This window comes from Triticum dicoccoides, chromosome 4A (assembly GCF_002162155.2).
Source record: "Triticum dicoccoides isolate Atlit2015 ecotype Zavitan chromosome 4A, WEW_v2.0, whole genome shotgun sequence".
Lineage (NCBI taxonomy): Eukaryota > Viridiplantae > Streptophyta > Magnoliopsida > Poales > Poaceae > Triticum > Triticum dicoccoides.
The window spans coordinates 719521139-719537220 of record NC_041386.1 but is presented as its reverse complement, the minus strand read 5'-3'; the positions used below and the strand labels follow the sequence as shown (position 1 = coordinate 719537220).

The 16082-nt window shown below is 43.2% G+C and overlaps 1 protein-coding gene and 1 long non-coding RNA gene across 4 annotated transcripts; both read right to left on the bottom strand.

Annotated features, from left to right (window-relative positions):
• Window positions 1-349: 349 nt before the first annotated feature.
• On the bottom strand, window positions 350-1448 carry LOC119289875. Its single transcript, XR_005141637.1, has 3 exons — window positions 1296-1448; window positions 1108-1213; window positions 350-1025 (listed from the first exon to the last, which is right to left on the bottom strand). It is a non-coding gene; the product is annotated as an uncharacterized LOC119289875 (long non-coding RNA).
• A 7127-nt stretch (window positions 1449-8575) lies between these two features.
• Window positions 8576-14251, bottom strand: LOC119288154 (disease resistance protein RPM1-like). 3 transcript variants are annotated; one of them, XM_037567781.1, is made up of 8 exons: window positions 14072-14251; window positions 10877-13768; window positions 10663-10785; window positions 9976-10143; window positions 9719-9883; window positions 9336-9351; window positions 9082-9240; window positions 8576-8922 (listed from the first exon to the last, which is right to left on the bottom strand). In XM_037567781.1, the coding sequence occupies exons 1-3, from the start codon at window positions 14185-14187 to the stop codon at window positions 10767-10769; spliced, it is 3027 nt and encodes a 1008-aa protein (XP_037423678.1). In that variant the 5' UTR covers window positions 14188-14251; the 3' UTR covers window positions 8576-8922; window positions 9082-9240; window positions 9336-9351; window positions 9719-9883; window positions 9976-10143; window positions 10663-10766. The 3 variants fall into 3 exon arrangements, with proteins under 3 accessions (XP_037423678.1, XP_037423677.1, XP_037423679.1); XM_037567780.1 differs by lacking the exon at window positions 9336-9351; XM_037567782.1 differs by lacking the exons at window positions 8576-8922; window positions 9082-9240 and having other exon boundaries at window positions 9266-9351.
• Between the last annotated feature and the right edge of the window lie 1831 nt (window positions 14252-16082).

Sequence of the window (16082 nt, the reverse complement as noted above, 5' to 3'; positions counted from 1 at the left end):
ATATGTGGCCGTTCCCAGGATTTTAAGAATAACAAAAAAAAATGTACTGTACTAGTTACTGTAACACTTCACTGATTTTACCAAATATCCCTTACTGCTTTTGATTTTTATGACTGGGATGTCAATCGTGCAAAGTGGATGTCATGCACTTGCAAAATATTATTGAAATATTGACTAGACTACTTTCATTTCCTATAGACTAGCACAAAAAGCATCCAGTTAGTAAGTGAACCTGAAGCACACTTCGTCAGAAGGTTCCAAAATTTAGCAGTAGAACTGTCATGTGAAAGTTAAAAAAATATTAAAAAACTATTCAAAGAACTGAATGGATAGCTATACAATTCATTCATAACAAAAGGGAACATACACATTAAAAAAGACCATAGGCTCGTTCATTACAAAGTAACACAGGGATCAATACATTCTGAAGAAGATCCACCCAGCTGCAATAATTATGTTGGAGTAACTCTACCTAGGAGCATGGATGACAAGTGCTCAACCTAGATCTTAGCTGCCGATAACAAGCTGAAAGCACAAAGATTAGTCTGTTTCATCTGAAGATGGTTCTCCACCCATGTCAAAAATATAACGAGGTTTGAATTTCACCATGGTATTCCAGTTCTCACTTCTCGGATGTTGGATATAAAAGACCTGGTCCACTTGGGAAGAAAATACAAAAGGATCATCCTCTAACTTCTCCCCTATATGTATTTTTCGGGAGAAGTTCACATGAGTGAATCCAAACTCATCTCTTACAATACCAGCTTTGTGATGAACATCATACCAATCACATTTGAAGAACAACACCTTGTAATCTCTGTATGACAATTCGAAGATGTCAGATAACCGGCCATAATAGGACACACCATTTTCAGCAAGGTTCACGACACCACTATTTTGTGTCACACGTCCTGTATCGCGGCTGATAGTATGAAACCTGAAACCATTAATTATATAGCGCACCCCACATTTGCTTGGTTTTGCGGCTAATGCTCTTATCTTTTCTGTGATAGCCAGTCCATCATCTAGTATAACATGTATATAAGAGTTGTTACATTGAGTTCATATGGAACTACAGTGAAGGAATATGCAAAAGGTGAATTATACCTTTTGTTCCAACCAGTCAGCAAAGTGTCTACTAATCAAATCCTCATCGTCATCATCCGTCAAATTTAAGTTACCCGGTTTCCTCTTCTCTTGATACACAAATTCTCTGTAATAATAAGACAAATAACATCATGATTTTTTCCAACTTGTGAAAAACAAAAGAAATAGAAGATAGCACTGAAGCACACCTACGGAGATCATCAAGCTCATCAGTGTGTCGCAAGACATGTCGATGTGCTTGAACTAGAAGTTGATCGTCCAACTGGCCTACAGTGACAGCCTTTCCAATTGGCTCACCAACACTATCAAACATGTACATGCCCTTTGTATTAGCTGAAGGATCAGGGTTCCTACATGTTCTTGTGGAACATGTGGTTCCTTCTAGAAATCTTGAACAAAAGGTCAAGCATTCTTCAACAATATATCCTTCAGCAATAGAACCTTCAGGATAGAAGGCTAGCTGGTATAACCAGTCACTAAAAATCTACTTCCTTTGTAAACTAATATAAGAGCGTTTAGATACACTCTTATATTAGTTTACGGAGGGAGTAAGTAATATCCAGTGGTCTCTCTTGCTAAAACAAGAAAAGTACTCTTGTGTGGCATGACAAATGCAGCTCCCCCTAACCAGATCAACTTAAAAAATATCATGTCATCAACAATTGCCATCCAATCAATAGCCCCCACTGTTTTTAACAACAATTCTTATCCAATCACCAAAAAGGATTCACAGATTTTTATCAACAATTGTCTAATTTCAACAATACAGTGCATCATTGCAAAGACAGAAAGGGAAAACAGAGGTGACATATCGCAATTTGAGCTATATTTCACATGATATGGAGATAAAAAAAATGAGAAGAACAACCTGCGGACAAGCTCCTAGCAGCAGAGGTGTGTCGGCGAGGTCGTTGCCATGGTCGGCAGCAAAGCGAGAGAGGAGTCGTCCGGGTAGAGTATTCTGCGGGTGGCGGAGCCTGGCGTTGGGCGAGCGGTGTCGGGCTGCAACCGGCGTCAGGGGACCGGGGAGCTTGGCCTGGGGTAGACCGGCGTCAGGTGGCGGAGGAGATTGCGCTATAGGGAGGAGAGCGGCGTCGAGCGGCGGTGGAGCTATGGCCGGAGGGCCGGCGGGGGATCGGAGTCGGGCGACGCCGGAGTTCGGGCTGGGGGCGAGTTGCGGCGGCGTCAGATCGGGCTGGGGGAGCGCGACGGCGTGTGATCTATGGGAGAGGGGGCGAGCGACGACGGAGGCTATGGATGGGCCAAACAACGGCGAGAGATCGACTGCTGGTGCCGAGGCGGCGAGCGGCGGCGGCGCTAGCTGCTGGTTTCTTTTATCATTTTAGGGAGTTGCGTATCACAGAGGTATTTTAGGGAGTTGCGTATCAAAGAGGCAGTATAATAATATTCCTACTACAAAATAGTATAATATACATCAGCCCTGCTATATCTATGACTGTTCTTTTATGAATTGTGTACGGCCTGGCATAGCAGCTGTCCATTGCATTCGCTGGATGATTGGGATGGTTTCGTATGAAAATCGAATGTGCTTTTATCGTACGTACAATAATTCACAATATACATAGACGAACAACTTTCTTTTTGCGGGGACATAGAAGAACATTACAGAGGGGATGTTTAAAGTCGGAATCAAATAACAAAGTTGTATTATCCAAAATTTAGTATAGCTAATTTTCATAGATATCCGGGTTGAAAAAATGATTATTCAAAATTTCTTAAATCTATGATAAGAACAGAGTCGCACATTAAGACGTTTCACAAATCGTCTCGAAGAGCAGGACGCACATAAAGCGTCTCACTAATCGCCTCTTAAGTTAATTAAAACTAAATACTTAATTTTTTAGCCTAATTACAATCAACAGTTTGTGGTGCTTTGTAAACGTCTTAAGAAGCGTCTTTAGGTCCCCAGTGTTTATGAGCGTAGAGACGAATAGAAAAGCGACCATACATGGTGTTTTTGTTGTAGTGGCAGTTGTGTCATAATCACGTGGCAGTCCTGAGACTTTAGGTTCTGGAACTTTTTCTCTGGCATATTTATTATTCCCTTTATATTCGACGAGAAGCCAGTCGGGACCTTTATACTGAGCAGGCATTGAAAGAAGATTTCTTTCTCTTCTTTCGTAAGATCGTAGCTGGCAGGACCTTCATACTGCTTCGGAGGCAATGCCCTCTTTTTCGTGCAAGCGTTGCAGGTCCTCCCGTGCCTCAGGTGTATCTTTTGTCTTTCCATACATGCCTAAGAAGCCTAGCAGGTTCACGCCAAGGTTCTTCGTCACGTGCATCACGTCGATCAAAGAGGGGACCTCTAAGTCTTTCCAGTAGGGTAGGTCCCAAAATATAGATTTCTTCTTCCACATGGGTGCGTGATTCTCAGCATCATTCGAAACAGCTAGTCCGCCGGGACCCTTTCCAAAGATTACGTGTAAATCATTGACCATAGCAAGTACGTGATCACCGGTACGCATGACGGGCTTCTTCCGGTGATCTGCCTCGCCTTTGAAATGCTTCCCTTTCTTTCGACATTGATGGTTGGTCGGAAGAAATCGACGATGGCCCAGGTACACATTCTTCCTGCAGCTTCCCAGGTATATACTATCGGTGTCAAGTAAACAGTGCGTGCATGCGTGGTATCCCTTGTTTGTCTGTCCTGAAAGGTTACTGGGAGCAGGCCAATCATTGATGGTCACGAACAGCAACGCCTTTAGGTCAAATTCCTCCTTTTTGTGCTCATCCCACGTACGTACACCGTTTTCATTCCACAGCTGTAAAAATTCTTCAACTAATGGCCTTAGGTACACATCAATGTTGTTGCCGGGTTGCTTAGGGCCTTGGATGAGAACTGGCATCATAATGAACTTCCGCTTCATGCACATCCAAGGAGGAAGGTTATACATACATAGAGTCACGGGCCAGGTGTTGTGATTGCTGCTCTGCTCCCCGAAAGGATTAATGCCATCCGCCCTTAAAGCAAACCATACGTTCCTTGGGTCCCTTGCAAACTCATCCCAGTACTTTCTCTCGATTTTTCTCCACTGCGACCCGTCAGCGGGTGCTCTCAACTTCCCGTCTTTCTTACGGTCCTCACTGTGCCATCGCATCAACTTGGCATGCTCTCCGTTTCTGAACAGACGTTTCAACTGTGGTACTATAGGAGCATACCACATCACCTTCACAGGAACCCTCTTCCTGGGAGGCTCGCCGTCAACATCACCAGGGTCATCTCGTCTGATCTTATACCACAATGCACCGCATACCGGACATGCATTCAGATCCTTGTATGCACCCCGGTAGAGGATGCAGTCATTAGGGCATGCATGTATCTTCTCCACCTCCAATCCTAGAGGGCATACGACCTTCTTTGCTGCGTATGTACTATCGGGCAATTCGTTATCCTTTGAAAGCTTCTTCTTCATTATTTTCAGTAGCTTCTCAAATCCTTTATCAGGCACAGCATTCTCTGCCTTCCACTGCAGCAATTCGAGTACGGCACCGAGCTTTGTGTTGCCATCTTCGCAATTGGGGTACAACCCTTTTTTGTGATCCTCTACCATGCGATCGAACTTCAGCTTCTCCTTTTGACTTTCGCATTGCGTCCTTGCATCGACAATGACCCGGCGGAGATCATCATCATCGGGCACATCGTCTGGTTCCTCTTAATCTTCAGCAGCTTCGCCCGTTGCAGCACCATCATGCACATCGTCTGGTGCATCTTGATGTTCAGTAGCATCACCGTATTCAGGGGGCACATAGTTGTCATCGTACTCTTCTTCCTCACCGTCTTCCATCATAACCCCTATTTCTCCATGCCTCGTCCAAACATTATAGTGTGGCATAAAACCCTTGTAAAGCAGGTGGGTGTGAAGGATTTTCCGGTCAGAGTAAGACTTTGTATTCCCACATATAGGGCATGGACAACACATAAAACTATTCTACTTGTTTGCCTCAGCCACTTCGAGAAAATCATGCACGCCCTTAATGTACTCGGAGGTGTGTCTGTCACCGTACATCCATTGCCGGTTCATCTGCGTGCATTATATATAATTAAGTGTGTCAAAAATCATTACAGAACATCATGAATAGATAATTAAGTGACCAAATTAATAGAAGTTCATCATCACATAAAAACCAAAGTACATACATAGTTCTCATCTAACAACATAAAGCTCTGCAGAGCATCTAAATTAATTAAACCATACATTGAAACTATGTAAAACATTTCAATGCGAAAACAAATGCAATCATAATCGCAACCAAGGTAACAACTGATCCAACGGCATAATGATACCAAGCCTCGGTATGAATGGCATATTTTCTAATCTTTCTCATCTTCAAGCGCATTGCATCCATCTTGATCTTGTGATCATCGACGACATCCGCAACATGCAACTCCAATATCATCTTCTCCTCCTCGAGTTTTTTTATTTTTTCCTTCAAGAAATTGTTTTCTTCTTCAACTAAATTTAACCTCTCGACAATAGGGTCGGTTGGAATTTCCGGTTCAACAACCTCCTAGATAAATAAAATCTATGTCACGTTGGTCGGCATAATTTTCATAAACAATAAATGAACCAATAGTTATGAAAAGATAATATATACCACATCTGAATCATAGACAGGACGAGGGCCGACGGGGGCGGATACCAAAACCATCGCACTATATAAGATGCAATAATAAAAGTAAGAAAATAATACAAGTATCTATCTAAACATACAAGTAAGAATGTTTTTCCTTTCAGAAAGAAGATAAGAACAAGAGGCTCACCATGGTGGTGCCGACGATGAGATCGGCGCGGGTGATCGACGGCGGTGAAGACGGGGACGGGGCGTGATGGACCGCTAAACCTAGATAAATCTTGAGGAAAATGGAGCTTGGCGGTCGAGCTTGGAGAGGAGAAACCTTAAGTAGTGTGGCTCGGGCATTCCATCGAACACCTTGTGTGCATAGAAGGTGAGCTAGAGCACCACCAAGCCCTCTCCCCCTTGGCCAGAAAAAACATAGCACTGTGCTCTGCTCTTGCGCGATGGGGTATATATAGGCACCACCATTGGTCCCGGTTGATGGCATGAACCGGGGCTAAAGGGAAGCCTTTGGTCCCGGTTCATGCCACCAACCGGGACCAATAGTGGTGGGCCAGAAGTCAAGCCCATTGGTCCCGGTTCGTCCCTCCAACCGGGACCAAAAGGTCTGGACGAACCGGGACCAATGGCCCACGTGGCCCGGCCGGCCCCCTGGGCTCACGAACCGGGATAAATACCTCCATTTGTCCTAGTTCGTGGCAGAACCGGGGCTAATGGGCTGAACCTGCCTGAGCCATTGCCCTCTTTTCTACTAGTGAATTAAAGGGCCCATGAGCCACGGTAAACCGTTTGAATTTACATTTCGCATTGAAAGTATTTCGCCTCGATTCAGCTCCAGTTTGCCGCATTAATTACAACCGGGAGCATGCATCCAGTAAAATTGCTCGGGTCAATACGCCCGACCAGGCATGCAAGCTATTATAGCTAAGAGCATGCATGCAGCAAATTAAATTGCTGCAATCAATTAAGCTGGATGGAGGGGGCATATGATTTTTTGAGAAGATGTGCTTCCGTATGCCTCCCATCCGTATTTCTCAACAAATTAGACTGATCCAACCCATCACAATTGTCACTGCTACGTCCCCTCTCTAGCGCCACGAATCTGTTCATGTATGTTTGGCTGCTAGTATATCCTTATAACATAGGTAGAGGCTACAAGAAGTAGCGACTCTGCATTGTATAAGTGTAGCTCATGCTTAGAGCGAGAAATGTTGTTGAGCACATTAGCTATCCATCAATTAATTTTATGGCCAAATCTTGGATTCTACGTCGTAAACGAACCTTTATTTCCCTTTGTCTAGAGAGGTATCACAACACATGTGTGCTCTGCTCCATTGTCTCCATCTAACCTTGGCATGTACACTCAATACTGAATATCAATTCTTGTGGGAGATGGTGCATTTGGATCTTGTGCAAAATACAAGAGCCATGCTCCCATTATAACCTTACACACCATCCGCATTTTGGGGAAGGAGTGAAATTCTTAGATATCTCCAAGATCCTGCCTCCAGCCCCATCGCATCGGCCTTCAAGATTGCAACTGAGGTGGCTCCCCTGATTCTTGCAGGAGAGTAGCATAGTGCTATCTTTCTTCTGGAAAGACTTATCCACTTTTGATCCTTGCTAGGTTGTAAAACTTCTCCCTTTTACAATGAATGGCAGAGCTTCTGCTTGTTTGGCAAATTAACTCCAAAAAATAGCATGTCATGTCCTACGAAGAAGCTAGAGTCTTGTTCCATGCTAGTCGGGCAACATTTTTAGTTTGCATTCATGGTAAGATGGAGGGCGTGGGAAACACGAATATCCATTTCTGCACTTGAACCCATCTAATTTTGGTGAACACTAAAATTAGAAAAATAGTAGAAAAATTCAAAAAACTCTTAATTTCTTTTGCATGGAAGATGTTCTGGTGTGTGAGGTCGATGCCAATTTTCTGCGCGTTCGGACATCTGAGTAGCTCTAAAAAAACAGTCCGAACAGTGCATGAACAGTAGTAAACTTTTTCATAGGCCCCAATTTTTTTTCTGAGAGCTACTCGGAGGTCTGAGTGCACTGAAAATGCACTCAAATATCTTCCATGCAGAAACAGAATTTAGATGTTTTTGAATTTATTGCAGTGCATATATATATATATACATATATATATATAGAATAAACAAAAATTCTAGAACATAAAATGACCCATGGAAGCCCATCCATGGCGGCGCGGTTGCTGCATTCGGCGGAGCGTCCAACGGACCAAGTCAAGCGCGCACGCATAGCGTCCCGTGATGAGGTTGGTGAGGCAAGAGGCGGTCAGTCTCCTAGTCTTTGTCTTAGTCAGTCTGCTGATTGCTCAATTTAGCCTGCAGGTTCGTGGAACTATCGGCAGTTAAAATGGGGAAACATGGTCACAAATTACAGATGGAAAATACCGCTCCAAAATAAACCTATGGGTTTCGTATGCTGCTGCGTGGCCTTTTCCTGACAAACTGCAATTGGCAAAGCGAAACCGATGAGAATCGCAACTTTAATGGCATATATGGCAGGCGCATTGTTTCACCAACTCAAATTTTGCGGAAAATGGATGACAGCAGATGCAATCATCATTCTTCATTTACAAACAAGCACATACGTAGTGGCAGCAAGATTTTGAGAGCAATTAATCATCTTCATGAAAACAAAGTACTAGAAACAGAGTAATTCTGTATTCAAAAGCAGGTTGCTTTTGTATTACGGGACTGCTCTGCTGCACAGTGCTGACTCTGTGGAGTCGGAGTGTTCACTGCGGTTCCAGAGTGGAGAGAATTCGAGCAGGTTCTTAACTTTGCGGAATTTGGATAACAACATATGCAATCCTTATTCTTTGATTATGAACAAGTACAAGTATAGTGGCAGCAACAAACAGAGAGGAACTAAACATATCTGCAAAAACAGAGTACTAGAAAACAAAGTAACTCTGTATTCAAAATTGCAGGTGTTCTAGTCCGGTTGGTGTTCCTCGAGAATCGTTTTCTCATCTAGGTCAACAGTTGCAACTTGTAAACTCCTTCTGACTAGCAGTGCAGCTTGCTAATCCCTTCCATTACACCGAAGCCCCAAGATCAATGCATTCCTCTTTCATTCACAGCAGGGAAATGTCGAGATCCCTCTCAGCTTCACCTTGCACCATATCACAGGCCAACAGCCAGGAGAGAACTTCGAGGGCTGAATGCATTTTCCACGTCTCCTCCCCAGCTGAGGTAAAAAGAAAAAAACAGAGCATTACTTAGTACATTTCTTCAGCAGATGCATGTTCGCAAGCTGAAAACGGTGCCAGGAATGGAAATTAGTACGTATTCCTATGGAAAATCTAACATGAAAACAACAACAAAAAGGAGTTGTAGATGAACTGACCACTTATCGATGTGATCACAGTCCACACTTCAGAACATTCAGTGTCCTTTTGAAGACTGGATGTCTGGAATGTTTTGTTTACTTCAGCTGCAGAGGCATGCACCCCGCTCAATTCTCATCTGCCAGAGTTGCTCCAGGTCCTCCTGAATATGAAGATTCCTAACATTTGGAAATGCTACCACATCGTAAGCACTAATTCCTCCCTGGCATATACACTGAGATAGCGAAGGAATATGAACTTAACCGGGCCCCACCTCAAATTCTAACTTCCTGTGAAGTGTCATAGCAAGTGGTGCTTCATCAAATTATAGAAAAACAAGAAGAGCTCAATTGGTAAAGGTGAAACTCTAAGAGATCAAACTGGTATAAAAAAGAACTACATATATCTGGACTGTGAAGGAATTCAGGTTTATGTTTAAAAACCAAGTGTTTTCCTTTCTTCTGTACAATTCAGAGGAAATAAAAGCTGAGAGGAAAATATAATCAGAAGACCATGGATAAAAAGAGAAGTCACGTGCAGGCCGCAGCCATGGAAATTTGATACTAATACTCTTTTCATGTCAAGCAGGTAAGCAGGAATGAGACACACCATGGCAGTTAAAATTCAAAGGCAGTAGCGTGAAGCCACAAACATTACCTCTTACTGACAAACATTGCATGGTTTCAGAAGGTGGTGGCAATCGAGTTGAATAGCGAAGTTGGGGGCTCAACAGCAGGGAAAAACTTGAGGACATATATGCAGCCGATCTGGGTGGAGAAGCGAACTAAACGGAGACGAGATTATCACTGTAGGTGATCTTTGCTGTAAGAAAAAAAAAAGATAAATAAAAACTTTTACATAATATAGCGTACATACTTCTCAGCTGCTAGCTGCATACTTTCTGAACAACTGACCTGTCGAACCTTAGCTCCTTGGGTATTGCCTTCCTCTAGTTGGCTCCTTGATATTATACAGCCTTCAGCAGAAATCAGGTAATGCGCCTCCATAAGTCACATCAATTCGATTATGTGTTTGATCATGCCATGCTCCACATTGTCCCAGGTTTGCCAAATTTCAACTTCCTGTAAATTGTGGCAACAAGGGTGCTTCAAATTATTTAAAAGAAAGAAGTGCAGCCCAACTGGTAATGGTGAGAGTCCAAGAGACCAAACTAACATGAAAAAGGAATAGTGCTTCTGTTTGGATATGGCAAGTAACAAATTATAATGCATATCGAGTTTAAAGAAAAGTATGATTTCTTTTGTTTTGTACAATATTAGAACAAATAAAATCTGAAAGGAGAATCGAAGCAGAAGACTATGGACCAAAAACAACACGACCACTTGAAGGCTGCAGCCTTGGAAACTTGATACTATAATACACTCTGTACATGTCAAGCAGGTAAATAGGAATGTGGCCCAACATTGAGCTGATATCTTCAGACAGCAGTAGGTAAGCACTAAGCAAGTCAAATTTAAGGCAGTAGCACAAACATAACCCTTTGCAGACATTGAGACGAACAGTTGATGTGCACAAAAAGATCGATAAATCAGCAGGGGTAGAAACAGGGAGAGAGAGAGATTCGACCTAGAGGTACTTACATGAAAGCAAGGTGTTACAAGGCGGTGACCTGAGCGAGAGACTCCAGTCCGATGCCAGCAGTACGCCGCTGATTTGAGAAGAGAAGGGAATGAAGCTGAGATTATCAGTGCAGGTCATCTTCGCTGTAAGAGACGAGACAGAGAGAGATTAGTGAATCAAAACATGTGCAACATACATCTCAGCAGGTACTGGTAGCTAGTAAGTATTGCTGACCTGTCGCTCTCCGCCAGCACGGCCGCCAATTGTGAGCCCTCTCCCGGCGCAATGGATGACTCCACCGTTGCTTCCACTTGTACACCGGATCCTTCGACGATGTGCTGATCCAGGTCATGGTGGCGTCGTTCCAAGGAAAGTCGCAGCACAGGACGGTTGGGGTGTGCGTTGACTTCACCTTCTAGAACACTAAGCCTCGCAACTTGAGCAGCGTGACTAATAAAAATCTCCTTGAGCCTTGGAAGGTGTTTGATACCGGTAACCCCTGATTCCAGCCTGCCCTGTATGATTTCTATCTTTTCCAACTGGGGCGAGGTGCCCACCTCAAATATCAACTCTCTCGGTTGATTCTCACAATAAACTTCCAGTTTCCTGAGGTTTAAGAATGTTTCTGGTTTGAACACTAGTTTTTCTGCTGCATAAGAGTCATAACCAAGATTAAGGGACATGAGCTTCGGTAGTGCGCCCAGTATTTCCATACTTTTACCTCCTTCTGCTAGATAGCTTGACCATAATATAAGCTTCACCAGATGCACCAGATCCCCAAGCCAGCCAGGCATCTCCCCAAGATCACCATCCAGAGTCAACGACCTCAAGAGAGGGGGGACGGAGGAAATAGAATGCAACCACTTGAGACCACTTGTCCAATTACATTCCACATAAAGAGAGCGGAGGGAAGTGAGCTTCTCAATAGATGCACAAAGTATCTTGCTCTTTTGCTTGCTTGCCCCTAATATGACACTCAGCTTTCTTAGCTTTATTAGCTCCCCAAGCTCTTTAACTGCTTTCCTACTAGTTCGCTGAATGTCAACATACTCTAGTATCTCTAACTCCTTCAAGTTATTGATCCCTCTGGGCACCCTCACACCATTGGAGTTGGACAAACTGCCAGTCCGGACCATGTGGAAATCCATCATAAATTCCATACGATCGACATGACTAACTAAAGGACTGAACACATAAGGCATACAAAATGCAGACATGAAGCAGATCTTAGGGTAATATCGGCATAAAATATGATGCATATTTGTTTTCCTAACTCGGAGGTTACGAAGGCATTGCAGTTTTGTGATCTCAGTTGGTAGTGATGCGATATAACTGTGCTCAATGTCCAAAGTTTGCAAGCCCTGTAATTTCCCTATGGATCTTGGGAGCTTGTAAACATATGAAACTTCTTGCGGAGGACCACTGATATTAATATATTTCAAATGATGTAACAACCCTAAGGCATTGGATTCTTTTTGTGTGAGTTCAAAATGGGCATCATGTAGGTCCAAGGTTCGAAGCATCTTGAAGTCGGGCGAAAAAAGTGAATCAGCCGGCTTCATGTATCTCTCCCCAAAAATTGTTAATGACCGGACAAGCCCCCAATCCATGCTTTTATTTGGGCGCTCATCACCATGATATGCTACATGACGGAAGTTCTCCCCTGTTACTGCACTCACATTATCCCATGTCGAGCATGCAAATTTTTCAATTCTAGAAATTGAGATCATGACATCACGAACGATATCATGGACTCGACAGCTCTTCACAATTCCCTCTATGTTCACACTTGATGACTGGATCATGCTTCGATTTATCAGGCAATCAAAGTAACTATTCCCAACATCTGTAACACTAACCCCATGCATGGCTATAACAAAGCCCTCTGCTATCCATCTTTCAACCAGACGCCTTCTTTTAATTTCAAAATCCTCAGGAAATATGCTTAGATACAAAAAACATGACTTAAGATGAGAGGGCAAGTGGTTGTAACTCAGGGTAACCATCCTCCTCATTGCTTCAAGGCTTCGGTTGCTCTCTAGTTCTAAGGGGATCTGGTTATAAATACTTGGCCACTCAGTTACCACTTTGGTGGCAAGCAAGCCTCCTAGTGTGAGTATAGCTAGGGGCAACCGTCCAGACTTTTTGACTATCTTCATAACTATTTCTCTCATGTTCACATCATTTGTCATGTCTTCCTTACATTTCCTAGCCTTCCTTAGTAGCAAGTTTATGGCATCTTTTGTTTCTAGGGGTGCATGGTGGTAGATAAGAGATCTAGAAGATTCCAAACCACACTCCTCAGCTAAGCCAACATCTCGTGTTGTCACCATTATCCGGCTACCTTTGTTGTTATTGCTAGGAAAAACAGAACTACTGATCCACTTCCAATCATCAATGTTCCATACATCATCAAGAACAACAAAGTACCTTTTGTCATGTAGCTTTTTCCTAAGGTAGCCAGCCAGATCATCTGCTCGCACTACCTTCCCTTCAAGTTGCCTCTTCAATGCTTCATCACCAAAAAGTTCTTTGATCATAACTTTCAGAAGCTCCATCCTGGCAAATGACTGCGAGACAGTGATCCAAGCACAACATGAAAAGTTTTCAATGCTTTCATAAACCTTCCTTGTAAGAGTAGTCTTACCCAAGCCACCCATGCCGACCACACATACTACCTGAGCGGGGCCAGTTTTGGCATGAACATCTATAAGATTTATCAACTCTTGTTTGGGCTTGGAAAACCCCACAAGTTCAGTTTCATCAATGTTGCTACCTGATTGATTGCGAATATCTTCCATGCAAGAATACCTCTCATCAACGGTACTAGTGACTTGGTTCTTCTCAATCAGGTTGTAGCGTGTGTTCCTGGTGCTCACTTCCTCAACTCTTGATTTGAGATCACGGATCTGTATGGCGATTCGATGGCGGTCTTTGAGCTTCATCATCTTCCGCAACTTGCTTTGACTTGCCACATGCACCATGAATTCACCAAGGCAATCTTCAATATTGTAGGACAGGTCCCTTACTTGCTTGGCCCACACCTTGAGTAGCATGTCTTTCTCCTTCATTGCTTCAGCAGCCTCCAGGAAAGCCTGCATCGTCTCCAGCTCATCTTTGATGAACCTGCCAAACAAAGTCCCAAAAAGAAACTTCAAGTTATATCACGCTTTGTGCCATTCTGCAGCCACATACTGAAATATATATGCATCTACATGAAGAGAGTCCAAGCACCATCATGAATACTTGGTTTGAATGTGTCATTCTATATATAAGAACTGAGTATAACACTATTTTATTTTTTCAAGCATTAATATAAGCAACAAGCTGGTGTTCCTCCAACAAGATGGACTAAACAGAAGAAGTAAAAGGACATAAGAGGCTGTGGGAATTTACACGGCCTGAACAAAGAAGTGCATGTGCACATACCAGATATCCTTGCGCACACCCATGAGGAGGCTCATCTCATCGGCGGCGGCGGATGCGGCCTTGCTAATGGCGCCCACCATCATGGACCTCGCCATGCTCAGCACCGTCCCTGCCATTATCTCCGGCCGGCGGATATGATCCTCTCACAAACAGCACTTTGGTGGGGTGTTGGGAGTAGATGTAGCGAATGAGAGCTAGGAGCAAGAAGTGAACTCGGTGTAGCAAAGCAATGCTAGCTGCAGCGCTGCTTTTATAGCGTGCGGACGGGGATTATTGTTCTTCTCTCCCAACGGTTATCTACACTACATGAGAACATGCATGCACATGGCACACCTGCATGCCATGGGGCTAATTTGGAGCCTGATTGTTGGATCTAATCTACCGAGCATAATCCACTTGGTACTAACAGCAAGCGTGCCTGCTTCCTCGCAAGTCGCAAAAGCCAGCACTAGTAGTAAAAGTTGTGAGCAAGCAGATGATTAGAAAAACGTAGCAACGCAGCTTTCCGACGTGCGCATGCAGCGCGTTCAGAAAAGCAAATGGCAAACCACCGACGGGCACCAACAACCATCACCCTAGTCGCGGTTGTTGGGGCTGCGGCCATGGTGGCACTGGTGTGACGGCGTTGTGTCGGATTCAAGATCCCGTGCCTCATAATTAGACTTCTGGACACACGAATCACACACGGGTAGACAGACATATTGACTGGCTGCAAGCCCATCAAAGGTGGGTATATTTGACACTCATGGATATGCAGTTTAGCGCCTGTCTTTTTTTTGTTTTTCGCTGATCGTAGTTTAGCTGCATTATATTGTAGGGTGTGTCTGGTTGATGTTTAAGCTTGTCCTATCAAAATATTAGCCAGTCAAATCTTTATTACTGTGTTTTTTTATGACAGATGAGTTCGCTAAAATTATTAAGAAAAATAGACTAGAGCTGACAAAAGACAATATTGACAGATCATAATTTTTTATTAAAAGAGGGTACAAATCATAAAGTCAACGTCATCCAATCAGACTAAACGTATATACCAAAGAACAGTGATCAAAATTACTCCGGGCCACACCCTTTTCAAGTGCATATAAGTTATTTACTACTGGGACTTACTACCTCCATCATGGTTTATTGGTCCTCATTGTAATATGTGCCAAATTTTGACCATAAATTTAACTAACAAAATATTCATGCATGTCATAAAAAATTATATCATTGCAAACTATGTTCAAATACGAATCCAACAATATAATTTTTGTTGAAATGCACTAACATTTTGTCAGTTAAATCTTTGGTAAAAATTTAGCATAAATTATGAAGAGAACTAATAAACCAGGACGGAGGTAGTACATTGTACTACGTTCTCACCAGCTATAGAAAATGAAAAGGCACCATGGCAATAGCGGATCTGGTCACATTTGCAAGCACGAAGGTGCATGTGTGGGTGTGTGCTGTCTTTTTTTCCTGAGAGGAGGGTGTGTGCTGTCTGGCAATATAGAGATGTACGAGACTTTGCCTGCACACGCGTACCACAATTGGTAATTACCGTCTCAATTTAAGTAATTGCCATAATTGCCTTTCTCACACATTGGTAATTACCGTCTTTGGTGTTTATTTTTTTGCTAATTTGCCTTTGCCTTTGTCTGGATAGCCAACACCTTGTGGTCTCGTGGATCTCCATGAGATGCATGAACCTGATCAAGCAGCGGATGGTAAAATAAAGCTGTCGACTGGGAGTACTTAAAACTATTTAAGGGCCACGCCGCGTGAGAAGATGCTGCGACGGGAACAAAATGACGACAAGAAAGACACATCACATATGAATGGCTTTACATTAGTCTTGTGCTCCCCACTATACATGAAAGCAAAATGCATGACATCAGTACGACCTAAGACAACACGTTCACGGGTTCAGCTAGCGTTAAAGGTAACGGCAATTTTTAGGCTGGACAATGGTATCAATTTAAAAAATAAGTACTACTGCGTGCTGTCCATGATCCTGGATTTTAGTTAGCTG